Source organism: Lampetra planeri, chromosome 43, assembly GCF_965212315.1.
Source record: "Lampetra planeri chromosome 43, kcLamPlan1.2.h2, whole genome shotgun sequence".
NCBI lineage: Eukaryota > Metazoa > Chordata > Hyperoartia > Petromyzontiformes > Petromyzontidae > Lampetra > Lampetra planeri.
Genome location: NC_136149.1, coordinates 3,506,247 through 3,533,166, shown reverse-complemented (window position 1 = coordinate 3,533,166; position 26,920 = coordinate 3,506,247). Strand labels below are relative to the sequence as shown.

At 49.5% G+C, this 26,920-nt stretch overlaps 1 protein-coding gene and 1 long non-coding RNA gene across 2 annotated transcripts in view; one reads left to right on the top strand and one right to left on the bottom strand.

The window, feature by feature from the left end:
- Window positions 1-2,400: 2,400 nt before the first annotated feature.
- On the top strand, window positions 2,401-4,869 carry LOC144732602 (uncharacterized). Its single transcript, XR_013588213.1, has 2 exons — window positions 2,401-3,874; window positions 4,067-4,869. It is a non-coding gene; the product is annotated as an uncharacterized LOC144732602 (long non-coding RNA).
- A 4,220-nt stretch (window positions 4,870-9,089) lies between these two features.
- LOC144732601 (uncharacterized) overlaps window positions 9,090-26,920 on the bottom strand; it is a 32,259-nt gene continuing 14,428 nt past the window's right edge. Inside the window, exons 2-4 of the mRNA XM_078614075.1 lie at window positions 25,848-25,899; window positions 17,681-17,793; window positions 9,090-12,315 (exon numbers count right to left, since the gene is read on the bottom strand). Coding sequence (XP_078470201.1) covers window positions 12,116-12,315; window positions 17,681-17,786 — 306 coding nt within the window. The 5' untranslated portion in view covers window positions 17,787-17,793; window positions 25,848-25,899 and the 3' untranslated portion in view covers window positions 9,090-12,115. The remainder of the gene's footprint in view (window positions 12,316-17,680; window positions 17,794-25,847; window positions 25,900-26,920) is intronic.

Sequence of the window (26,920 nt, the reverse complement as noted above, 5' to 3'; positions counted from 1 at the left end):
GTGTTGGACCAGATGATGCCAAAAGGCGTACAACTCAAAAACAGCGCACTATCAGAGTACTCTTGCAGTCGCGAAAGCTTCAAATCAAGATTGAAGGGGAAGTTTGTTGCGATGCAGCGGAAGGGCGAGACGAAAACAGCGTGCGACAGCGCGGATTGACCACGAGGAGGAACATTCAACAAAAAACTTCTCAATAAAAAAAACCCCGTACCTTGACACTAGCTTCCACAACAATCCAACCGCTTGTCATTAACCACGCACAAAAATAATTAGACATTTTAGCATCACGTAAACATCACCTTCTTCACACGTGGCGCCTGTCGACGATTAAGAAGATAAATAAATTCGCACACGAATCCCAAAACGCCCGTGGGCGCTTTCCAGAGGTGTGGACTCGAGTCATGTGACTTGGACTCGAGTCAGACTCGAGTCATGAATTTGATGACTTGCGACTCGACTTGGACTTGCATAACAATGACTTTGTCCCACCTATGAGATGTGGACTCGAGTCATGTGACTTGGACTCGAGTCAGACTCGAGTCATGAATTTGATGACTTGCGACTCGACTTGGACTTGCATAACAATGACTTTGTCCCACCTATGAGATGTGGACTCGAGTCATGTGACTTGGACTCGAGTCAGACTCGAGTCATGAATTTGATGACTACAGACTCGACTCGACAACATGTACAAAGACTTGCAACTCGACTTGGACTTTAACATCAATGACTCGTGACTTCACTTGGACTTGCGCCTTTTGACTCGAGAAGACTTGCTACTTCCCTTGAAAACTGGGGGAAAAAATGTTCACACGGCCGCGCCGCTCTCAGTTTATCTGCATCTGTGAAAAGAATGTGCACCACCTGTATGCATGCAGAGAGCACGCGCGCTGCCTGCACGACATCCAATCACTGTAGTCCCACGTTGTTTTGATTGGACAGCATCTAAGCAGGCACATTGCAAGACAACCAATGAAGCGCAACAAGCAACAACGCGCCAGTTGGCAAAATGATACCGAAGATAGTTTCGTTTGGCTATAAAAATTACGATGTAGTCGACAAAAAACGAGTTGCAATTTGCAAAACATGCGGGTCGAAGATTACAGACGGTGCTGCCACAACGTCTAACTTTGTTCGACACCTGAAGTTGCACAAAGGTAAGTTTTGAACGAATGCTAAGCACCTTATCGGATGTACCGTAACTTACTAGCTGCTGCATATTTACTGTATCAACGAGACAGTAAACGCACGTCTCCCTTGCTGGTTAATGCTTACAAAAATAGGGATTTTTGAACCCCGATTATATGAGGTACATGAGTGTAGCACACTCAGATGGAAAACCTCTTCAACATCATGTCAACGTCCGTTTTAAAGTATCATTTCTACCTTGCTGCTAGATGGATAAACACAAATGTATATCTCAGTCTCTCCAACACACATGAGACAAAAACAGGCCTTCCAGTTTTACTCTTTCAATCGTTCAGTTTCAGAGTGGCTGGTGTGCTGCCTCATTGAGGTCGTTTATGTAATTTTGGTGAATCACAACTAAGCTGAACTGTCGCTGAAGACATAAACTATCACAATTAAACAATGAATGAGGCAGCAGTAGACCTGCAATTGCTGTGTGATGCAACAAGGCACCATGGAATCTGGTGTGCAGGAGAGAGTGAACTATAAAGCAGGGGTTCCCAAACTTTACCATGACAAGGCCCCCCATATAGCAGTAGATTCCAGCCAAGGCCCCCCTGACATGGGCCGTGCCACACTCTTTTTTCTGTGCACCTCCTTTCACAACTCGATGGAGTTGGTGCATCCCTAAACCCATCCAAGTACAACAGGAAACACAGTAAGACATATACACTGTAAAGAGGAAAATGATGACACAGTCACAGAAGATCCACCATTAGCCTTCCCTTTTCATATCATGCCCAAACAGCAGGCAGCGCATGGACATAGCGTGCTACCGTAGTCTAGGTCTGTGAGGCAGCGCACCACCGGGATATATACAGTATATAATACAATAATAACGATTATAGTAGTAATGTTCAGAGATGCAATAGATTATTATAGTGCAGTTCTTAACTAATGGGGATATTGTTTAGCTTATTTTTGGTTTAATTTGGTTTATTTTACTTATTTAATTTATTCAATTATTTTGTTTTGCTATACTTTTCATGCCAACTTGCCATGGCCCCCCTAGCACCCCCTCGCGGCACCCAGGGGTCCCCGTCCCCACTTTGAAAACCACTGCTATAAAGCATATGACTTCAGTTTCTTGAGGGAAAGGGCTTTCTTATGACTTTTGAAGCAGTGAAAATGTTCTTAATATTGCATACACTGAAACTGAAATGTATTATCGTATACCGTAGTGTACAATAGACAATAAATATTAACACAACATTGATATGAGTAAAGAGTAGTTTCAAATACAACACGTGTGGCTATAAGGGATTTTCTGACATCTGTTTCATATTCTTTTCTGTTACAGGTATGAAGAATACCAGGTGAACAAAAGCATCGTAGATGAACCACAACAGCCTTCAATCTCACAATTCCTGGACACTCGTGTAGGGCGTTACAGCATGAGCCACCCACAGCAGAAGGCCATCTCCAATGCGATACTGTCTGACTTGATTATTGATTGCAATTTTCCTCTATCTATTGTGGAAAATAAGAGCTTTCGTCACTTTCTGGCTGTGCTGGACAGCAAGTATACCCCAGTCTGTCGCCGAACGCTGACCACAAAAACAGAGAGCCTTGCTGAGGAGAGACGTTCAAAGTTAAAAACTCAATGAGCAACACTGACCATGTTTCAGTCACTGTGGACATTTGGTCTGATCGAAAGATGAGGGGATTCCTTGGTGTCACTGTGCACTGGATGGAGAGAGATGCAGAGAGGGTACAGCTAAAGACAAATCTCTTGGCCTGCAACCGCTTCAAAGGCTCTCACACAGCGGAGCGCATCTGTGACCAATTTGAGGCAATATGTGATGAATACAACATCAAAGCTAAATTGGACTATATCATTAGTGACAATGCTGCTAACATGCGCAAGGCATTTACGGTCTGCTTCCCCAGCGAACAGGAGGAAGATGATGATTCTGGAGATAATCTTGATGATCCTGAGCTATGGCATGACTTAACCCTAGAAGACCAGCAAACCGTCGATGCTGCTATGGCAAAGAAACAGCGCCTGCAGTGTTTTGCACAACATTGCAGCTGGTGGTGGGAGACGGTTTGAAAGAAACAAAAGCGGCATGTCCTTCTCTCTCCAAGTTATCAAAACTTAGCTCCCTGCTCCACACAAGCACAACGTTTAAAGACATATTCGATGGTGAATTTGGGGAGCACAGAGGCATCCCTGCTGCAGTGAGCACGAGGTGGAATTCTACACTGCGGCAGGTGAAAGCAGTCCTTCATTGTGATCAGCAAAAGCTCTGCGCAGTTCTTGAGAAGGCCGGGCATAAAGAACTGTCATTCACACTACGAGAGTGGAATCTGCTGAAGGAGTTGGTGGACATCTTGAAACCATTCGGAGAAGCAACTGATTTGACACAGGGGGAGAAAGTCATTACAATCAGTGCAGTTGTTCCATCCGTCTTGTCCCTCAATCACCATCTTGAGAAGCTGAAGCCTCAAGTTCGTTTCCTGAGCGGCCTGGTCAGAGGTCTGCAGGCATCCCTGGAAAAAATATTTCTTGGGATCTTCATTAATGTGAAAATGGCCCAGTCTCAAGAAGGGATCACTGCCCCCTTTTCAGACACAGTCTACCTGAAAGCAGCTGCCTTGGATCCAGCCTTTTGTCTGCTGTGGATTGAGCCCCATGTGCTGGTCAACCGTGACATCAAGGCAGAGGTGGCACAACGAGTTAAAGGTAAATCTTATTGACTTGCAATGCAACTTAAATGCAACGTAAAACAATTTGATCTTAATCTGATCTAGGATCTAATGTGATATTAATCTGACTTTAACAATAATAACAATTTTCAGTCTTGCACAGTATCATCAACATCAGTAATGGTAATAAGAGCTCTTTTGTTTCTGCTGTTGTGACACGTTTTTTTAGAATTGATCCTGAAAGATGCTGCAGAGACGGAGCAACCTGTGCCTGTGCCGGTGCCTGCTGAAGAAGAACTAGAGGACATGGAAGGAGAAGGGCTGTTTGCTGCATACCATAAGAGGCAGAAAAGGGATGTTGGGACCCCACCAGCAGTACAGCTAAGTCACTACATTGACATGGCAGAAGGACAGAATGCCCTTTTGTTCTGGGCACTGAACAGTAAGACTCTTCCTTCACTCTTTCAAGTAGCCATCTGAGTCTTGGCAGTGCCTGCTTCTAGTGCTCCAGTGGAGCGAGTTTTCAGCCATGGTGGCATCATTCTGCGTCCCCATCGTGCACAAATGACTGACAGACTTTTGGCCAATTTGATCTTTTGCAAATGCAATGCAGTGTAGGGGCCTCCCTCCACCTGTCCACAGCACGCATGCGCACACACACTCACTCTCTGCTCATCACCTGTCCACACAGCTCTCTCTCTCTCATACACACCAGTCTCTATGGAGGCATTCCAATTATATTATCAGGTTGGTCCAGTTTTTCAGAAGTGATAATTTTGAGGAGTGAGGATTTTATTGATGACATGTTTAAAAAAGTTTAGGCTAAAAGAACCCATGTCTATTTGAAAGTTAAACTGTTTTGCAATATGAGGTCAATGCAATACAGGACTGAAGCTGCTGTGCATTGTTCTAGTGCAATATGCTGTTGAAATAAGAGCATTTTTTGTGAAAATAAAATGTTCTGTTTTTTACTGTGTTTGATTAATGTCATTGTATAAAAAGAGGTTTAAATAAATACAAATCTTACAGACATACATGATTTGTATAAATTTTATTTCTGTGGTAAGAGGACTTGAAATGACTCGAAACTAAAATGGCAGGACTTTGGACTCGACTTGAGACTTGCAGGCTTTGACTTCTGACTCGACTTGGGACTTGCCTCATCTTTGACTCGACTTGACTCGGGACTCGAGAGCAAAGACTTGAGACTTACTTGTGACTTGCATAACAATGACTTTGTCCCACCTCTGGCGCTTTCCTCGCTGGGCCGTTTGGAGAGGCGTCATCCAGCAGTGGATAGATCACGGCTGACGACGATGAGCAATGCACCGACCTTAAAAGACAACCCACCCACCCCCCCGTGGCGTGATACAAACAACTCAGCCGCTAGCCAAGCGCGCAAGTTCCGACCACCCCAAAAACAGCTGCTGCAAAACACCGTGTCCCATCCAAGGCGCTGGCGACGAGTAATCAGCCAGTGCCAGGCACTGTGACCAGGAGAGAGCCAGGCACGGTGACCAGACCAGAGCTCGTAGTAGGAGACACTGCGGTATTACACATTCCTGCGGAGGGAGCTGGTAGGAACGTTGGGTTGCTCGGTCAATGGCCAGGGTCAACGGCGGCGTGGTGTATTCCGCAAATATGCCCGACTGTGAGGGCGGGCACAAGCCGGCGTGAGTAGGTGAAACGTTGAGTTTTATAAGGGCACCACGGGGTGACCAGCCCCTCCCCACCTAGCCCCACCCCTCACCCAGCCCCACCCCTCACCCAGCCCCACCCCTCACCCAGCCCCACCCAGCCCCACCCCTCACCCAGCCCCACCCAGCCCCACCCCTCACCCAGCCCCACCCAGCCCCACCCCTCACCCAGCCCCACCCAGCCCCACCCAGCCCCACCCTCCCCACCCTCCCCACCCAGCCCCACCCTCCCCACCCAGCCCCACCCAGCCCCACCCAGCCCCACCCTCCCCCACCCAGCCCCACCCAGCCCCACCCTCCCCACCCAGCCCCACCCTCCCCACCCAGCCCCACCCTCCCCACCCAGCCCCACCCAGCCCCACCCTCCCCACCCAGCCCCACCCAGCCCCACCCTGCCCCACCCAGCCCCACCCTGCCCCACCCTGCCCCACCCAGCCCCTCGACACCCTCTCCACCCAGCCCGACCCCTCCCATTTTTGGATGCACGACGGACGGACACAATAATCCCCTGTGGGCTGGTGTAACCAGGTGGTTCCTACCAGTATTAAGGCCGCCCACTACTGGAGCTTGGAGCTTTTTCGAGATTGAAAAAAATCCCCGCATTTATTCGAAGCTGCTTGTTGCGTTTGGTTGTCCCTCTCCCCTCGCCGAGCGCCTCCGATGAGCACGGTTGGCTACGTACGGTGCGAAAGAAGTTCACCGTACGGTGCTTCTACATAAACATGATACATCAACGTTATACATAAACATTGTACATTAACATTGTACATAAAAATGATACATCAACATTATACATAAACATGATTCATCAACATTATACATCAACATTATACATAAACATGATACATCAACATTATACATAAACATTGTACATCAACATTGTACATAAAAATGATACATCAACATTATACATAAACATGATTAATCAGCATTATACATAAACACGATACATCAACGTTATACATAAAATTATTCATCAACATTATACATAAACATGATACATAAACATACAAAAGGATAACAACTCAAAACTCAACTCAACCGCGGGCATTTAAACAGCAGCGTGGGCTCCAGGGACGATCTCCTTTACGGCAGCCGTCGTCGTAAAGTGCGGGGTGGGAGGGGCGATGGTGGCGGCGTGCATTATGGGAGACGCGCGTTTACGACAGATACCGTAAACGCGCGCCGTGTGCAAAGGAGGGACCCACGTGGTGCGCTGCCGGCCCCTGGCCACGTGGTGGCAGCACGAGCACAGAAGCGGATTTGTGAATGCATCTGCGTGTGTCTCTGTGTGTGTGTCTGTGTGTGTCTGTGTGTGTGTCTCTGTGTGTGTCTGTGTGTGTGTCTGTGTGTGTCTGTGTGTGTCTGTGTGTGTGTGTCTCTGTGTGACTCTGTGCGTGTGTCTCTGTGTGTGTGCCGGCGTGAGTAGGTTAAACGTTGAGTTTTATAAGGGCACCACGGGGAGACCAGCCCCTCCCCACCCAGCCCCACCTCCCCAGCCCCACCCCCCACCCAGCCCCACCCTCCACCCAGCCCATCCCCACCCAGCCCCACCCAGCCCCTCCCCACCCTCCCCTCCCTCCCCACCCAGCCCCTCCCTGCACGACGGACACAATAATCCCCTGTGAGCTGGTGTAACCAGTGGGTTCCTACCAGTGTTATTATCTGTGTGGATCTGTGTTACCCCGGCGTGTTTGTGGTGGTGGTGGGGGGGGGGGTTTCTCCGGGCACCGCCGTTCTATTCCACGGACCAAACAATAGAAGAGAGGAACCGGCCAAACATCCCAATGCAGGACCCTCCCAATATGTTTCTAATGGGTAAATGTTTAGGACCTGCAATGTTATCATTCATCTCCATGAATGTCAAATTAAAGTTCCATCCCCCCACTCCGCCCCCCCACCCCCCTGGTCCCTCAGTCCCTACGCCCCCGGCTTTGTTAGGGAATCACTCCAGAACACCAGAGGGCGCAATCCCTGGACACGCAAGCCTCACTCGTTTGTTTGTGTGACACCCCCCCCCCCCCTCTCTTATGACTGTTGATTTGGCTTCATACAAGTAAACCCGTAAAAACAAAGTTTTTCACTATAAATCCTTTATATGCGTGGCGGCTAGAGTCTTCTCGTCCTCTGGCTTGAGATGGCTGCCACCTATGGGTCAGATGATTGTCTGCCAGTATTAAGCAATTGGTAATTAAATAATTAATTTGTTTTTCCTAAACAGTGTACAATTTTGGGAATTTTTTTTCACGAACATTAATTGTATCGCACAACGAGTCTGTGTGGAAAATGTCAGCTCGATTGGATCACGGGAAGTGGGTTAAAAAACGACCGAAAGATTTGCACGGTCGTAAGCAAGCGAGCAAGCACGCAAGCAAGCAAGCAAGCGAACTTAATATAAAGGATTTAAAAAAAAGACAAATTACAGTGCAATTGCGACCATGCGACCAAAACTATGGACCATATAATTGTGGTTATGAAAATATTGACGGTGGCATTTGCTCCTAAACATATAATACGCAAGATTAGAATATAAGCATTCATATCTGCACTTCCAGACCTCTCCACGATCATACCTCCCCAGCTCTTCACCAGACCACGAAGTAATTCGGACTTAGCACCTCCACGTACATCGGAAGTGACAGCCGAAATAGGGAATATAACGGAGGACCTTCCACCATGGAGATGGAGCGATGAAGTCATCCCGTGGCTACGTGGATTGTTATGTGGCGATGGGTTGGGGAGGTCTTCATCCAGCAGTGGATTGGTCATATCTGATGATGATGATGATGCGAAGCGCAACCAGTGTGCTTTACACGTTGTTATGACGCTGCAGGAAACTGAGACACCAATTCTAGATTTGAAGCTTTCGTGACTGCAAGGATTCACACTCTTAGGTTTTTTCGGTAAAGTCAAGTAGGTAAAAATAAATAAATAATAAAAGATGAATCATTAAAATAATGGAAGAAATTATAGAAATAAAATAATAAATCACGACTCTTTACTTGATGCAGCAATCGTGCTGTGACGGTTCCACCTGAAGACGGAAGCTTGTGTTGCCTCCGACACGTCGTGATTTATTATTTTATTTCTATAATTTTTTCTATTATTGTTATTATTACATATTTATTATTTATTTATTTTCTTTCCCCTACTTGACTTTACCGAAAAAACCTAAGAGTATGGGACACCAATCACAGGGCACCAGACAGCCCCCATACGGGAGGCACTCAAATAGCAACACACTAATAACAAACGCAAAGACAAAGGTCCCCTGTATAGCCTGAACAGACTGTTGGGGCAAGTGCTGTTAGCGAGCACCTATGAAGACCGGCACGACACACGAGGGGGGGGGGGGGGGGTGGCCAACACCACGCCCGCCCGCCTTTGTCTCCCCAGTGGCGATGTGTACACACCGCACCCAGCACCGGTTGAGATAATCGTCACTGGTGTTGCCGGGTTCGTAGCGCGGCGCGCTAACCACTACACTACCGCTCCCCACGCACACACACACACGCTGACCAGTTCACACACCACAGTGAATACAGCAAAACAATGCGTGTTAATATTTTTTGTTTAATTAACATTACTAAAACGAATACAAAGGCGACAACACTGATCCTCTTTATCAGTTTCCAAGCTTCCAGCAACTACTAAGTGAACCAGCATCCACCCCTGGACCACAGCTCACAGAAGAACCCATTTCAGTTCAACATTGCAGAAGCAATGTTGACAACTTGCAGCTGTTGAACATGTCTGCAGCAGCTGAGACGGTTGAGCACTTTTTGCTGGGTGAAGCCACATTCACAGCTAAATTACATTCTATATACAGCTGTACAAATATACAATGCAAATGACCTTATGCCGAATACCGAAACATTTCAATACCGCATTAGGATCACCATCGGGACCGTCCATAAATGACGTCACGCGATTTTGAACGATTTTTGACCCCCCCACCCCTCTTCGGCACACGGCGTCACAAAGTCAGACCCCCCCCTCAAATCACGTCACAAAGCTCTGCCCCCCCCCCAAACCATATTTCCATTTTAAAAATAAAACATGCTTAAAATCGCTTTAAACTATTGCCATTGTAGTGTGTATTTAATGTGGCGCTGCACTCTGATGCTGTATGAGTGTTGTTATAACAATTAGTGTTGTTATAACAATTATATATTTATTTAAAGTTGCGCATTTTTGTGTGACGTCACATTTCTCAACCCCCCCCCCCCTCATCACACATCGTCACAAATGTGACCCCCCCCCTAGATGCGTGACGTCATTTATGGACGGCCCCATACACTCGAGTTGCCACCTATCCGAGTTTGACTCGAACACTCCGGGAATTGACATGTGTTCGGGGTGGCAGGAATTGATTTCGGCTGAGCTGGTACTGGCATTGCGTTGAACTCTATTACAGTAGCACGCCCTTTTGAGCCAGACTGACTTGACTGACTGAATTTAAATGTCCGTGTTTGGTCTGTGGAGAAAGCGGCACACCCGATCATGCCTCAAGTGGGTGCTGGGGGTAAATGGTAAAACCTTGATGTGGGGGGCATCACTCTGATCCTGTACCCTCCCGTATCTGATATCTACACACAATAAATGCACACTTTACAACTACGGTATACGCGCTTTACGCAAACATCCGTGTGCGGAATTGTACCTTGCAGCTCACGGTACGAAATGAGGCCACCGTTGAATGGAGCGTTTATCTGCACGAAGGTAACTGCGTGGCCGAGATGCCACGTGACCGAGATGCCACGTGGCGGTCCACGTAAACACGGTGCGAGTGTAAACGGCCCAGCGGAGGACCCCATTCGGGTCTCCACTCTGGGTGTTGGGCACTTTTAAATAAATCATTACCATCATCACCAATCACCCCACTTGGGTCTGAACCGAGCTGCTGTCCTCAGGCACATCACTGGCTGCTTTGTGTGGATCGTGTCATCTTCTGACAGTGGCAACATTCGCGTCCGATGCAAACGAGGTCACCGCATTCGTGAGTGTGAACTTAGTCCCCCCGGAAAACTCTCCGCCCATCCCTCGCCCTTTCAACGATTAAAAAAACCCCCCACGATAATCTATAAAACTGTAAACACGTTAACAATGACCAAAAGTAGTTTTTTTTCTCTCTCTCTCAACCTAAAGGACGATCTTTGCTGTTGAAGCAGGTGATGTCCACTTGAGCTGGTGGCCGTCTGTCCCGAGTGACGGCACGGACAGCTAGAGGCCAAAGAGAGGCCTAAACCCCAAGCCTAATGGCTCACAATGGCCGTATTCACAGTGATAGTTTCAGAAAAGCTGAACGGTAAAAAGCAAGAGAACGTAATAATAAACCAGTTTAAGTTACCCTTGCAGGCAACATGGCTACACAATGCAGTCAGGGTAGTAATAGAAATGTAATTCACATTTTTATATATATTTATTTAAAAAGTGTCTGAGTTATGCTCTGTTATACACAGGCTCCTGTGCCCATCTCAATCGTGTACCACACAGCTGTAGACAAAACAGAACCTCGTGAAGGCACTGTAAACACCACAAGTTAAAAGCAAACAAATATGAAAAGGAACCCCATTGAAGCACACGAGGTGGGTTTAGAGGTAGGGTTAGGTTCAGTGGGAAGGCGAGGACTAATGGTTGTTTGGATAACCAGATGGTTACGGGGCAAGGCGAGTGTTCGGTTAACTAGTGCGCTATTCCACCCAACATATCCCCCACCCCCTACTTCCCCGAATACAACTTACGTCCTTTACAGGTTTTGGCTGCATCTGCATTATGGTATTCACAGCTCCACTGCTCACCGGCGCTTGGGAAGCATCGCTCCATTGCGTTGCGTAATTCAAGGCACGTGCGGTAACTTTTCGGCGACAGTCTGGCTCGCTCGATCTCTGCCGTCGTGCCATTTGTGGAAATAAAATGGCAAAAGTTAACTGGAAGCTGCAGTCTGGACCAAGATTTTCATGCCCTGTGCACCAGCCGTTCCTCAAGCACAGAAATCCGATACCACGAATGGAAGCTGCTTTCTCCATGTCCGGTGGATTGCAGGAGCCTCAAGACGCATCCCAACTCCTGCTCCCCATGCGGAGCAGACACCATGGGAAAGAGTAGGCAAATTCAGCGTAATCGTAGAAAAAAAATTATTATAATCAACTCGACTTCATACAGTTTTAAAATCGGCCACCTGCCCTTAGCACATTGTAATCGCGAGGGACAATGTCGGTGTTACTGCTCACCACATGCTCCTCTGTACTTGTTTAAAAAAATTTAAAAGTTGTAAAAAATGCACATTAGTACAACGCCACTTTACGGCGTCGCATCGACCACTCTCTCATCGTGGCGCACGAGTACCGCACGCAAAAACAGCCGGGGCCGGGCGGTACAGCCAACTTCGTCTCCGACAAGAGCCATTCCCATTTTGTTTCGCGGTGCGGGAATCGGATACTGGGTTTAATCTGGAACCTCCGGAACTGCCGCGGCTCTCCCACTCGGCCTCCCAAGAAACCGGAGCCTGCCCCCCTTGTCGGGAGACATGCCGGCGCTCCGTGGCGAGCCCCCGCGGCCTGTCTGCGTCGCCGCCGAGGTCACATGGTGGAGAAGACGCCCGACTCGTGCGCGTCCATCTCGTGACGGAACGACATGCGGGCCTTGCGTGCCGCGTAGCCGCTGGCGGCCACCGGCACGGGCGGCTCCTCAGCCTGGGCACTGGCCACCGACGGGCTCGGCGACACGGTCTGCTTGCGGAGGGGCTTCGTCTCGACGGCGGACGCCTTGACGCTGTTCTCTGCGGGACGCGACAAAACGTTCTTTAACGGACTGTTGGGGGCACCGCGCCCGGCTGCTGCCTTTGCCTCCGCGGTACCGCGCCGATGTTATTCACACAAGGACCGAGCCGACTTATGGGCAGGGGTCGGTAACAGAGGTCGCAACCGGGTACCCGATACCCGTACCCTACCCGATACCCGGCTACCCGTACCCGGCCAAATACGGGTAGCCGTTTGCGACCCTGGTGCGGCCGGGTACGGGTACGGGTAGGCCGTGAGTCACCGGTGAGTAACCGTTTGTCACTCATTTCGGGTAGGGTACGGGTAGGGAATGGCTACCCGTACCTGGCCCGTACGGGTACTCATTTGCGACCCTGGTGCGGCCAGGTACGGGTAAGGAATCAAAACCCGTTTGCGACCTCTGGTTGGTAACCAAAAAAACAGGGGTCATTTTTTTTTTATATATTCGGGGAATAACTCAACATTTCAAGAGGCCGCAATGCACGTGAATAACGTCACAAAGCAGTCCTGAACGAGCCGCGTGTCTCTCCGGAGCCGCAGGTTGCCGACTCCTGGCCTAGGGGAGGCCCAGGACCGGCTCAGATGTCAATAGATACCAATGTTAGATCTGCGGTTGGGAATTGACCTCGGGTCAATTGGTTTGCAGTTGAAAAACGTTAACCATTGACACTACATGCTCACACCGCTAGTTTGTACGAGGAAAGTGGCGCACCCACAAATACAAAGGCCCCCCCGTATAGCCTTAACAGACTGTTGGGGCAGTGTTGTTAGCGAATAGCACCTATGAAGGCCGGCACGGCACACGTGGGAGTGGGTGGCCAGCACCACGCATGGTGCACCCACACCCATGCTCACACACGCCGTAAGATTACAAGTCAAGAGTGTGAGCATAGACGTGGTAACCACCCACCCTCCATCACCAGCCCCCCCAAGGGTCTCTTCCTGATCAAGCCCCCGAGAACGAACCCCATTCCTAGGGGGTCCCTACTGGATAAACTCCAAAAGCGAGCCCCCTTCCTATCCCCGGGTCACGACAGTCGCGGTCGACCTGACGCAGCCACGGGCTCCTCTGCCTCCTTCTCCACTCACTAAGTTCTCTAAGCTCAGGGAACCTGGTGGGCAAGGTCAGGCAAGGTCAGGAAAGGTCAGGCAAGGTCAGGCAAGGTCAGCCCAGGGGAAGCGAGGAGCCACACGGCCCCATCCCCGCATCGTCGTTTCCTGCAGCAGCCTACGGTTAGACACGAAGTCGTCTCTTCGGTAACCCAGCGGTCCGCTCCGTGGCCCTGCTCTGTGTTTGAACTCTGGCGTTGGGCTCTCCGAGTTGAGCACCTGGAATAACCGCTCTGCCAAACATTCCAGGTTGCCTTTTAAAGTTTGACTATTGACACAGAGTTAGCGCAGATAGTGGAACACCCGCCAATGCAGCAAGTTTTTTTTGGTTTGTTGCTGTGTTTGCTTGCTTACAGCAGTGCTTTCTTTAAAAAAAACAGTTGTGGTATTGCAACCCATCGAGGAAAAATCTGAACCGTGTGTAAACAAGCGGCTTAAATACGCTTATTTTTACAACTGCGATTTGGCAAGCTTTCAAGGAGCGACAGCGCGTATCTTTTTTCTTCCCCCGACTCTCAATATTTGTGCACGTGGATTCATTTAAGGGGGGAGACGGAGGGTGCCCCAGAGCTTTAATGGCGAAACGCTGAGTTTGGACATGTGCCGCACACACGCACACACACACACGCACACATGCGCATACGTGTGTCCAAGCGAATTCCACAACATCAAAGTGGAGAGCTCTCCCGAGAGCGAGTCGTCGGACTCGGTCAGGGCTTTCTGGATAAACGAATTATAATTTTTTATTATTATCTCATGTTTCCCCCCCTGCCCCACCCCAACTCTTCATCTTCGCTGGACCTTCTCTGTCAAAGGCGCTTTTGCCGAAGCGCTTGTCCCACGGTTAGGCTCAGACCGGAGCCGTGAGCAGCACTTGTGCAGGCTCCAGTGACCCCTAGGGTTCAGGTAAACTGCATGCTGGGCCATTTATGCATAAAAAAAAAACTCAAATAATTATTTTGGCCAAATGTTTTTTTCATGCCTGATAATGAATCTGGCTAACCCGAGTTTTTCTTGCCAGCCCTGGTTAACGTCATCCGATGTGCTATGTCTGAACCTGTCGGTACTGATTGGGGTCTCCACCCTTCAGCAATATGCATTGACCAGAGTGGCGAAGTATGCTAGAACAACGTCCACCACTTGCACGGCATGGCGAGGCCTTCATCTAGCAGTGGATTTACATTGGGCTGTTGCAAAGTCGTAGGAGAAGTCAGAGACCCAACCCCTTATTCCGAGGGCCGGTTGACCTAACCACTGCGACATCTGAAATGGGTTTTCAATTTCGGATCGACGTGACTCTCCGATGTCTAAACTAGAAACTAAATTATTTTTTATTTTACCAGGTAAGGCCCGACCTGGCTATCACAAATGAGAGCTAAAACGAAGTGGCTTATGACCTGGAAATTTGTAGCAGCCAAATACTCTCAACGTGTTTGTTAATTCTAAATGTGGAAGAAAAAACCGGAGGACCCAGAGAAAAATCCAGGTGACCACGGGGACAGAGAGACATGCAAACCACAAATATACAACACGCGTCAGGGTCGGGATGGAACTCACGACCTCCTGTATACCAGGCGAGGGAGTTAACACATTCCTGCGGAGGGAGCTAGTAGGAACGTTGGGTTGCTCGGTCAATGGCCAGGGTCAACGGCGGCGTGGTGTACTCCGCAAATATGCCCGACTGTGAGGGCGGGCACAAGCCGGCGTGAGTAGGTTAAACGTTGAGTTTTATAAGGGCACCACGGGGTGACCAGCCCCTCCCCGCCCAGCCCCTCCCCACCCTCCCCACCCAGCCCCTCCCCACCCTCCCCACCCAGCCCCTCCCCACCCTCCCCTCCCCACCCAGCCCCTCCCCTCCCCACCCAGCCCCTCCCTGCACGATGGACGGACACAATAATCCCTTGTGGGCTGGTGGAACCAGTGGGTTCCTACCAGTAACATCTCCTAGCCACCTTGATGATGAAGAGAAAGAGAGACACGCAGACTCCAAATATACAACAGGTGTCAGGGTCGGGATGGAACCCACGACCTCCTGCATACCAGGCGAGGGAGTTAACATCTCCTAGCCACCGTGATGATGAAGAGAAAGAGAGACACGCAGACTCCAAATATACAACAGGTGTCAGGGTCGGGATGGAACCCACGACCTCCTGCATACCAGGCGAGGGAGTTAACATCTCCTAGCCACCGTAGCGAGTTGGCACAATGGGCAGTGGCAAATGTTGGAGAGGTCAAGTGCGAGCCCTGATCGGTGAGACGGGGTGGCGCGGTGCGTTCTAACTTTAGAGCCGCGTTCCCGGAGAGAGGGCTCCCTCCCTCCTCCCTCCACCCCCTGCCCCCCCCCCACCCGCATGGGAGCACTGCCAGTTGGAGTGAGTGTGAGTGACGGCAGCGAGTGTTGAGATGCCCTGCACGTAGGTACAGCGATTATCGCTCGGTGCAAAAACCTCGTACAGAAAGGAATGAACGGCTCCCCCCCCCCTCTCTCCGCTCGAGTTCTAGCTGCTCGCCGTTTTGCTGCCATAACCTTTGACATCTCCGCTCAAAGCTCCATGGTGTAAAAAGACGAAACCGTCGGTATTTTTTGGTCATTTTTTCCCCCCAATTTTTTTTCCAGATTGTGCTATCAGCATCACGTCACGAGGTGAAGAATCCGTGTCGAAGAACAGCCCACGGAATTGGAGATCACAGGGCCACATCTAAGACACGTTCAAGTGACCCTTGGCCCACATAGAAAAGGGGTCGCACACTTTCCCACCAGCTTTGCCAATGAAAGTTATGTTTGTCGCATGGCAGAAAAGTCTGTCTCATGACAATCAATCTGATGTTTCATTCTGGAGTTATGAAATTAAATATAAGTTTGGAATTTTGCCAAACCTGTCAGCATTTTTCATGTTTACTTTATCGGTACCGCAGCTGATAACATCGTCACTGATGCTCTTAACAGGAGGGCCCAGTGAGCCATGTAGCTCTTTTTCGCACGCGACCTGGCTATCACAAATGATAGCTCAACGAAGTGGCTCATCGCGTGGAAATTGATACTAGCTAAATACTCCAAACGCGTGACGTTGATTCTAAATGTGGAGGGGAAAACCGAAGGACCCAGAAAAAAATCCACGTGACCACGGGGAGAGAGACACGCAAGCTCCAAATATACAGGCATCGGGGTCGGGATCGAACCCACAGGCTCCTGTATACCAGGCGAGGGAGTTAATATCTCACAACAGTGGCACCCCTAACCAGAGGTGTGGACTCGAGTCATGTGACTTGGACTCGAGTCAGACTCGAGTCTTGAATTTGATGACTTGCGACTCGACTTGGACTTGCATAACAATGACTTTGTCCCACCTATGAGATGTGGACTCGAGTCATGTGACTTGGACTCGAGTCAGACTCGAGTCATGAATTTGATGACTTGCGACTCGACTTGGACTTGCATAACAATGACTTTGTCCCACCTCTGCCCCTAACCCCCAACACTATCTCCCCTATTGCTTCCACGCATTACGGTGCACCCATCAAAACCACCAGTTACTTCACCCCCTGGACCCCCCCAAAAGCTGACTGATTTGGCAGGGGTATTGTTCTTCTTGGTTCTTTCGGTAAAGTCACTTTACCGAAAGAACCAAGAAGGTGAATCCCTGCAGTCACGAAAGCTTTAAATCGAAATTTAGGGGTATTGTTTTTTAGAGCAGAGATATCTTTTTAACGAGAATGACGATGTTTAAGAGAGGAAAAAAACAACAGTGGCAGGCAAAGGAACGGAATGCGTCCACCGAGGGAGATGGAGTGATGAAATCGGTTCATGTGCAGGTGCTGGATGGATCGTTGCCACGCAAGATCATGAGAGATGGTGGAGACATGGGGAGGCCTTCATCCAGCGACGGATTGATAATGGCTGATAATGATGATGATGATACCTATTCATCATTATCAAATGTTTAAAATTTAGGTGAAAGCCCATTAAAACCAAAAGTTTATTGGGTACAACAGCAACATGAATCCAACAGAAAAAAAAACAATTCACAAAAGCGCAGTAAAGTAACAGACAATTTAGATCGCAATAAGATACATTTCAGCAGACGCCGTATGCCTCTGCATTCACAGCGATCAAGCAAACGCCAATTAATCGGTGACCCGTTAAGCCACTTCAGTGCAAGCGGAGTGCACGGCGCACTCTAGACCCGTGTCCGACGATGACACACGGGTCGAACGACACCTAAGCCAGGTGGTGGTGGGTGCCGTGACGTTTACCTCTCACCGCCGCCGCCTCCTCCCCCTCCGCGCGCACCTTCGCCTCCGACTGCTTGCTCCTCCTGCGGCTGTGGCACGGGAAGCACTGCAGCACGCCGACACCCATGGCTCTTCTGCTCGCACAGCACGCGCACAGCACGGGACGCCCGTCGCCTTCACTCGCCGCTCTCTCCGACGCTCTCTCCACAAAGCCCCCGATTTATTCCCCGCTCGCTCTCTCTCTCGCTCTCTCTTCCCCTGCCCACGAACGAAATTATCGCCGAAACTGGAGACAACTGGAGCGGTGACGTGGGAAGGGGAGGAGGGGGTGCCGCCGCCGCCGCCGCCAGCGCCACTACTGCCGCCACCTCCCGCTGCCAAGGCCGGTCGTGTTGCGCAGCACGCTCCGGTCGTCACAACGGCCTCTTGTGCGGCGAGCGCACGCGTGACGCGCGCGGCAAAGTGGATGTCACGCGCGGCGGCCGGTGACGGCGTGGACCGACACCGAAGCGTACGACGCCGTGACGACGCGAAACACGTGCATCGCGCGGGCACGTAAACACACGCGCACACGCACCGCTGGCCACGTCGACCCCACGCTAAGAGAGGACACGAGAGCACGGCCCAACAACATTCGCACGTGGCGAGCCGATACCCGTACCCGGCCGGGTACGGGTATCGGGTACCCGATTGCGACCTGTGCGCACGACCCGAGGAGCCGAGAGTTACACGTGAACAAATACAAATGCAGGTCGCAACACCACACACACGCAGGCACATCACCCCCTTGACCCAATAATCAGAACCACAAGCATGAATCGGTGACCTGAATCAACAAAATAAGTAAGCGGGAATAACGTCTCCTTCCCATATTTGTCTGTCCACGCTCAAAATACAACTTTTTTTTACGCATTCCATCGGCCTACGTGGCCTTCTGAGAGTGCATCTTTTCAGCGGCATTGGTTCAATACGAGCCAGCCCTGGATCGGTGTTGACGTTCAATTTCTCATCAGTAAGAGTCCAGGCTCCTTCTTGTCGTATGGCTGCTGATGTAGATGCAAAGCAACAACTACAATTTCACATTCAGGTGGTCAAGCCAGATAACCACGTGAGGAGTAGCGGGGTTGTATCACTGTGATGTCTCTGCTTCATATTTGTGGATCGGGCATTGCGTCGTTACACTGTTGTACGGTCTGTTTTGGATGACCACATTTGCACCATTACCGTAGAGTTTAAAATATTCCATTTGTGCGTCAGATATCCGATACGCGACTACCGCTATGTTTTTTTTACGGCAAGGACAATATAATACACAGAACACAATAATGTACATTACGCAATGGCGCTAAACAAACACGCATTATCCAATAGTTCTAAAAAACAATGGGTGGCCACCAAAGGCGATAAGTAACCAGAAGCCTATTGTCAACACCGTTTTGTGTGAGCTCCACTGTGCAAGTAGCAACGAAGCTAATCCCATCCACACCCAGCAAATGTTTGTCATCCACCACAGTGTTTGCTTCTGGCTAATCAGTCACGTAAATTGTACTATTAAAATCCTAGTCAGATGGCTATTTTAAAAGTTGTTTATAGCTGTTGCTGGTGGTGGCTGTGGCCGCTCGCCAACAAACCCACGGAGAGATATAATAAAACACACGACATTTAAAAGGAATAATATCTCACACTCCATGTAAATGCCTTGCCTTGAGTGATGTACAATTACCAAAACAGTGGCACACGAAGCATGAGACCGGCTGCCTGCCAAGTCGTACACATACAGAACACAGTACACACAGTAAACAATGTTGTTCGACTGCATAGCAGCATGTAGAGTGAATTCAAAGTGCGTAACATAGCAAATTTTGGGTAGAAATAGGTTAGTTTAACACGTAGACTTTCGCGAACAATATTATTCATGATAAAGGTTTTTGAATTTGTATTTAAAGCTTTCGTGACTGCAGGGATTCATATTCTTGGTTCTTTCGGTAAAGTTACGTAGAAGGGAAATAATAAAATAATATAAATATAAAACAATAAAAATTCTCACGACGTTTCGACTGCAACACAAGCAATCATCATCAAGTGTGAAATCCACAGCAAGAAAATTTGAAATCCACAGCAAGAAAATTTGAAAAAAGTGGCGGTTTTTTCAAATTTTCTTGCTGTGGATTTCACACCTGATGATGATTGCTTGTGTTGCAGTCGAAACATCGTGAGAATTTTATTGTTTTATATTAATATTATTTTATTATTTCCCTTCCACGTGACTTTACCAAAAGAACCAAGAATATAAAGGTTTTTGAGTTACATCGCTGTAAGTATAAATGTGTCGTAGCCCTCCACCACCCGACACAGCCAGTAAAAAGGTTAGTCACGTAAACAACGCGCCAATTAGTTACTCGGCCCTGCCGGGGGACGCACAATCGCCACCTGTTTGCGGTTAGCGTCTGGCTACGCACGATGGAACGCGGTGTGGCACGGTGGGCAAGTACGATCAAGGGGTTGCCTCCGTGTGCCCCTGAATGGCCCCACGAGGACTCCAGGAGCCGTGCCCCAGGGGCTTCCTCGTCGGTGGAAAGACCGCAAGCGAACTCCGTGTGACGCCGCCAGCTTCTCGCTGGCACGGCGGATGACACCCCCAACCCCCTCCATTCCACCGCGTGTGCGGACGTGAGCGATGAGCTGTCGAGTAACTTGCACGCTCGGGATTCTTCACATTCAAGTAAAACGCCCGTGGGTCAGCGGCAATCCGAGACGCACCCCTCCCCCCCCCCCAGGACACCGCCCCAGCCGATGCTAGGAGCCAGCATCGCGTTCCGAGTTCCACGAAACTCGGTGAGGAGCTCTGTGAGTCCAGGTCGCCCAGGTCCCTATGAATAGTGAGGCTCAGTCTCAGCGGGTTTTCGCCTGCTTTTAAATCACAGGTGAAATCGAACACACTCATGCGTGACCCTGCATGGCCTTCCATGTGACAAGAAGACTAAGGTCGGCATGACCCACGCCCTTGGACCAAATGGCCCAGCGGTAGCATGCACACTCAGCCCCCTGAGCCACGGGACCGCCATGAAGGAACGGCGCACGAGTTTATGAGCACAGATTCCCGGTCCGGGTCGCAGATCTGCAAACTACCCAATTGTGGAGCGACACCGAGAGACCGAAAGAGGAGCACACGGACCAGGGAACAACCGCACATCGTAAACGTCGCTTTGACTGTTAAGGAAAGTAAGTGGACTTTGGTAGGACACATTGCAAAATGATGGCCATTGGACGAGACTGTTAATGGCACAGGGGACAAGGGAGAGAATGCACAACGATAGCATGGCACAGCAGAGATGCAACTTTGAGATGAGTTGCTGTGCGAGAGCGAGGTGGATAGTGACACTCCAAGACCATGAGGGATGGCAACGGTGAGGCAAGGCCTTCATCCAGCAGTTGTTTATACGCCATGTCCGGTGAAAATAAGGATGATGATAATGAATAGATCCACCGACACAATTCTGGAACGTTCGACTTTGTGCATCGTCGTTCAGATTTTCCTGCCTTCCCATCGCTATTCCATCCACTGCATGAACATATAAACAAATCCAGGAGGGCCCAGCCAGGTGGACAAAGTCCAGGCCGAGCCGTATCAGCCGTGCCATCGCATGTTTACAGTGGATGCACCCTGAACTCGAGGTGCGAGGCCAGAAAACGGACGCGGCAGAGGTCGTGAGATTACACTCGGCGCGAGACACATCCATCCGTCACCAGCCAAACCGCAGTCCCATAAGTTCACGTGATCCCTTCTCAGTTATCTCATAGTATAATTAGGCAATTACACCTAAACCCTTGAGAAATTACGGTTAAGCTCTTAGCTGGCGTGACGACCTGGACCAGCGTGGGTTCGAGTCGGTTCACAATCGGTCTCTACGGCGGTGCTGCTGCTGCTACTAATGAAATAATGCAGGTCCCTTTGTGTTGATGAGAGATGAGGCAGTTACCCTGTACCCTCAAGAGTCTTGAGATGCAGAAGCCGTGTAAATCTAAAAAGCCACACACTAATTAATGGACTTGCCAAGTATCCCAATGCAGGACTCTTCTGAAAAAACTGTTCTGAGGTGCAGCAAGTGAAGCTCTCCTGGAAAAAATGGCATCATCGTTACTACGATTGCATAAACCATCACGCAAACTCCAGTCATCCTCACAGTGACCTTTGGCTCAGCATCGAACAAAGACGGACACTGCATCGCACGCTTTCAGATACGATTCTGCGGCCGTTTGGAATGCTTCTTCCTTCAAACATTAGGAAGCCACCGGAGCTATGCACTTTTAAATGTAGATTGAAAACTCATTTTCTTGAGAACTGCTTATTGTGTTTAGTTTGTTGTCCTTCCCTCGCACCTCCGATTGACACGGTCGGCTACGTACGGTGCAAAAGAAGTTCAACGTGCATATGTACGTTATTAATTGTAATTTTTGTGCGGGTTGTCGGCAGTCGGCGTGAACGCACAGAGTTGCGAGCGCACACGAGCGAGCAACTTACGCGCACGCTGCTGTCAAACCGGGTGGGCTATTTAACTCGTCGGTTAGTAAAAGGAGCCATTGAGAAACTTGGTACCAAGGCACTCAACGCGAGCCCAGTCTCGCTTGTGTTCCGTTTCACGACGGCTCTGGCACCGGGTCTTGGTGGCACCGACACCAACCAACCTTGCCACCTGTTGACCAGTGGCCTCATGAACTGGTTCCTGGACAACACTCCACCGTCATGGGTGGATTTAAGGGGGGCGGAGGCAGCGGGGGGGTGGATGCAAATGGGACGTGTTCAGGGGCCCAAAACTACAGGACTCACGTTTTTTAAATATATATAAAACTAAGAAAAGTACGACCGTTTATTCTCATTATGGTTTTAATTGCATGTCATTATCTTACGTGTTTAAGTGCAACAGGCATTTGTCGTGGGTTTACGCGGTAGTGCACAATACGCCCTCGCACGTAGCGACTGGCAAAGTTTATGTTAGTCGTTTGCTTTGGAATGCGTGCAGGCAGCGAGGGTTGGTATTTTCATGTAGTGTGCGCGTGTCACCAAGTTGTGTGTGTGTGTGCCTGCACAGTCAGGAGCAGTAATAACTACTATGGCCAACACGAGTGATGATTATCTGAACTGGTCCTGGGCCTCCCCTAGATCGACTGAGCCTCAAATGAGTACCTGGTGCGGTGCGTAAATATCACCACGAGAGAGACAAAGGCGTGATGCTGTCCACCCACCCATTTGTCTGCTATGCCGGGGTAACCGGCCTGCCCTATCCCTCTCCTCCCGTGTTCGTTACGAGGAGACAACAATAATAGTAGATTAGTTCGGAGGCGATGAGTGGATACTCTACAGTGTGTTCTGTCCTCCTTCTGAGAATCGGATGACTCCACAACAAGGGACACCAGAGGATTGTGTGACTGCAACTCTTTATTTCAAAGTGTTCTTCCGAGGAGCATTCGTGCATCTGTAATTATGACCAGATGGACAGCAATGAACCCCAATTCACACCACCCCACTGCTCAACCCCTGTGCTGTATAGCGTCCACCCGAATCTGAATCGGTGCCCTGTACCCTGAATTGATTACTCGACTGGTAAGCGTGGCCTACTGTGCACTCACGTGACTCTATGGGTCCAATCCATGGTAATTATTAACTTTAATTCACAATTATACTTGTGGTCCATTTCCATTAAGCCCATACCGGCTACACCGGCCTTCACAGGTGCTCGCTAACAGCACTTGCCTACACGGGGGATCTTGGTTACCAAGTCGGAGTGTGTGTGTGTGTGCGTGTCTGCACAGCCAGTCATCTCGGTCATCTCAGTCAGTCGACCCGTGGCATCTGGGTCTGCCCCGTGAACTCCTGCCAGCGGGCGTTCGACACTTCACGTGGTAGCCTCAAGGTGCACATGGCCTGGCACAAGCGTCGTGGTGACGTCACCGCCACTTAGTGGCGAATGGCGGTTGTTGCACAGGTGAGGCACGATCTTACGTAATGTTTGCAAAGGTGCGAAAATGTAATCACCGCATTCTCTCGCCCTCCAACCTGTCTACGCCCACCGTGGAAAATTTACGGACCCACCGCCGCCTCCCACGCCAGGGCGGATTGGCACCCCACTCACCTCTACTCCATCCTACCCACTCGGCCATCGCGTTGCCAGGGCAACGGGGATACCCTTGCCATGGCAACGAGCACGGTGCTGCCTGGGAGGAGTGCGTGCACGGTCGACCAGAGGTCGCAAACGGGTTTTGATTCCTTACCCGTACCCGTACCCGGCCGCACCAGGGTCGCAAACGGGTACCCGTACCCGGCCGTACCCGTACCCGTACCCTACCCGGCCGGGTACGGGTAGGGTACGGGTATCGGGTACCTGATTGCGACCTCTGGGATGAAGCCATGTTGCAGGCGCGTGTGGGTTGATTCTAGGAACTTGAATTGCGAGAAGAGACAAGACGTTGGGAAATGAGTGACAAACGGTTACTCACCAGTGACTCACGGCCTACCCGTACCCAGCCGCACCAGGGTCTCAAACGGGTACCCGTACCCAGCCGGGTACGGGTAGCCGGGTATCGGGTAGGGTACGGGTATCGGGAGAGAAAGATCGAATGGCCCTATGAGAGCCTGGTACATTTTATAGAGAGAAATAGGCAGTTTGGAGATCGTAATCAACCAGGCTGTGCGTTAACTGTGTGTTAGCCGACTCTCTGTGTTGCACTGCATTACATTTCCAAAAAATGCTCAATTTTGTTTTCTCAAACTCCCTATTTCTCTCTCTAAAATGTACCAGGCTCTCATAGGGCCATTCGATCTTTCTCTCCCTCGGTTGCTTCGGGGTGGATTCATTGACATGCTCATTTCTCTGCTCCAGCAGCTGCCCCAGCAGACCCACCTCTCTCTCTCTCTGCCCCCCCCCTTCTCTCTATTTAAGGCCTCGACACAGAGGCATTGTCTCTCTCTGTGTCTATGTTGTGTGTCTCTCTGTGTGTCTCTGTGTTGTGTGTCTCTCTCTGTGTGTCTATGTTATGTGTCTCTCTCTTTGTGTCTCTCTCTGTGTCTATGTTGTGTGTCTATGTTGTGTGTCTATGTTGTGTGTCTCTCTGTGTGTCTATGTTGTGTCTCTCTCTGTGTGTCTCTGTGTTGTCTCTCTCTGCTTGTGTGTCTGTCTGTGTGTCTCCGTGTCTGTGTTTTGTCTCTCTCTCAAATTGAGTTCTAACTGATGACGGTTGCTTGTGTTGCAATCGAAACGTCGTACTCTATATTAATTTATTTATTTTCTTTCTACGTCACTTTACCAAAAGAACCAACGAGTAATTCCTACAGTCACGAAAGCTTCAAATCATCTTTGGGCTTTACCTGGTAAAATAAAAATAGTTGAGTTTATTTTGATTAATTTGCTAACCATTCCTATACTTACTCTTTGGGTCTTTCGGTAGAAGTCACGTAGGTATAAAAATAATAGATCACCACCGTCATCAGGCGAAAAATGATGACGGACGCTTGTGTTGCGTCCGAAACGTCGTGATCTATTTTATTTCTACCTACGTGACTTTACCGAAAGAACCAACAGAGTATGGATTCCTGCAGTCACGAAAGCTTGAAATCACTCAAAGCACTCCTATCGTTGTTTTGTATTGTTTGTTGTTGTAACTTTCTAACCCGCCCCGACTGGACTTATGAAAAAAGAGCTTAATAGGTCATCGTATTTATCGAGGACAAATAAAACAAATTCAGATTCTAATAGAGGTGGGCGGGACACTGTAAAGAACAACAAAGCGAACCCAGTTAACAGGCCATTGTGACATTAGTGGCGAGCCATATCGGAACCAATTCTGGGCACCCCCTTCACCAACCCCCACTGACAACCTGTGTGGTAAAGTATGGTCAAACACCCCCCATCCCAATGACCGATACGGTGTGCGGATGCTTTAAACAGCTGTCTGACAGACGGCTCTAACAGAGGTCGCAAACGGGTTTTGATTCCTTACCCGTACCCGTACCCGGCCGCACCAGGGTCGCAAACGGGTACCCGTACCCGGCCGGGTACGGGTAGCCGTGTATCGGGTAGGGTACGGGTATCGGGTACCCGGTTGCGACCTTTGGGCTCTAAATTATCATGAGAATTGTCAACGGAGCCCAACGGAGGCCAGGAGTGTCTGCTTCGGGTGCGGGGGTGGGCACCTTGCATGTATTTCTCCAATGTTCCGAGGGCTTTCACTGCCCCCTCTCTCAGCTGAATGAATGAGCAACAGAGGGGAAGGGAGAGGGGCAGAGGGGGGGGGGCGCATGGAATTCAAATCAAATTTGTGTGCGGAGGCCACTCTCTCCCTGAGCCCTACGCGGACGCAGGTCTCAAAGGGAGCATTGTCAGGAGCGGCACCGCCACTACAGAGACAACGGGGCCTATTGGACGCATTTTAATGCATATTTGGGGTCTTGGTCTTCGCAAGACGTCTTTTCATATGCGTCCAAGGCTAATTATATGGCTTTTATCCAGTACCAAAGTCTAATGCTGTGGGGTTTTAAAAGCCAAAGTGTTTTCCTATGCAAATCAGCAATAAGGTGGAACTCACCTACTTGTTTACAGCTCTGAGACTTTAGCGGAAATTCCACATTCCTGCGGCGGGCGGTAACTATTTTATAAACGAGGCTAAACAAATTTCCTTTTAATGTGTACGAGTCTAAATCTCTGGCTGCAAGTATGGCTTTTTATATGCATACAAGCCAAAATTTACGAGCTTTTACTACTTAAAAAAATATATGCATGCTAGCTGGTGTCATTGGATCAATCGGTAATCTATGTTTTTTTTAGAGGGAAATAAAGCCTTAATCTGTGGCTGTCAATCTATGGCTGTCCAGCCATAATCTGTGGCTACGTGCAAACATAAAATACCAACTCTTGAGCGATCAACACTGTGCTGTACATTCCTAACCTTTGTCACAGTTACGCGTTTGTTCACACGACTGACGGCGGAAGGACCCTCCACTGGAGCAAACGCTAGAGTGGTATAGTAATAGGTTTTAACCCTTTCAACTGGTACAAAAACTGACACCTTTATACAAGGCATCATGTTTGCAATAACCACAACACAAGCAGTCAAAATGCAAACAAAAATAAACAACTCTGATAATGATGATATGCACTGTCCTTGAAGTTGATTGGTCCACACCCGAGACAGCTTTTCTTAGAGCCTAGTCTCCATTGGTGTTGGACCAGATGACGCCAAAAGGCGTACAACTCAAAAACAGCGCAC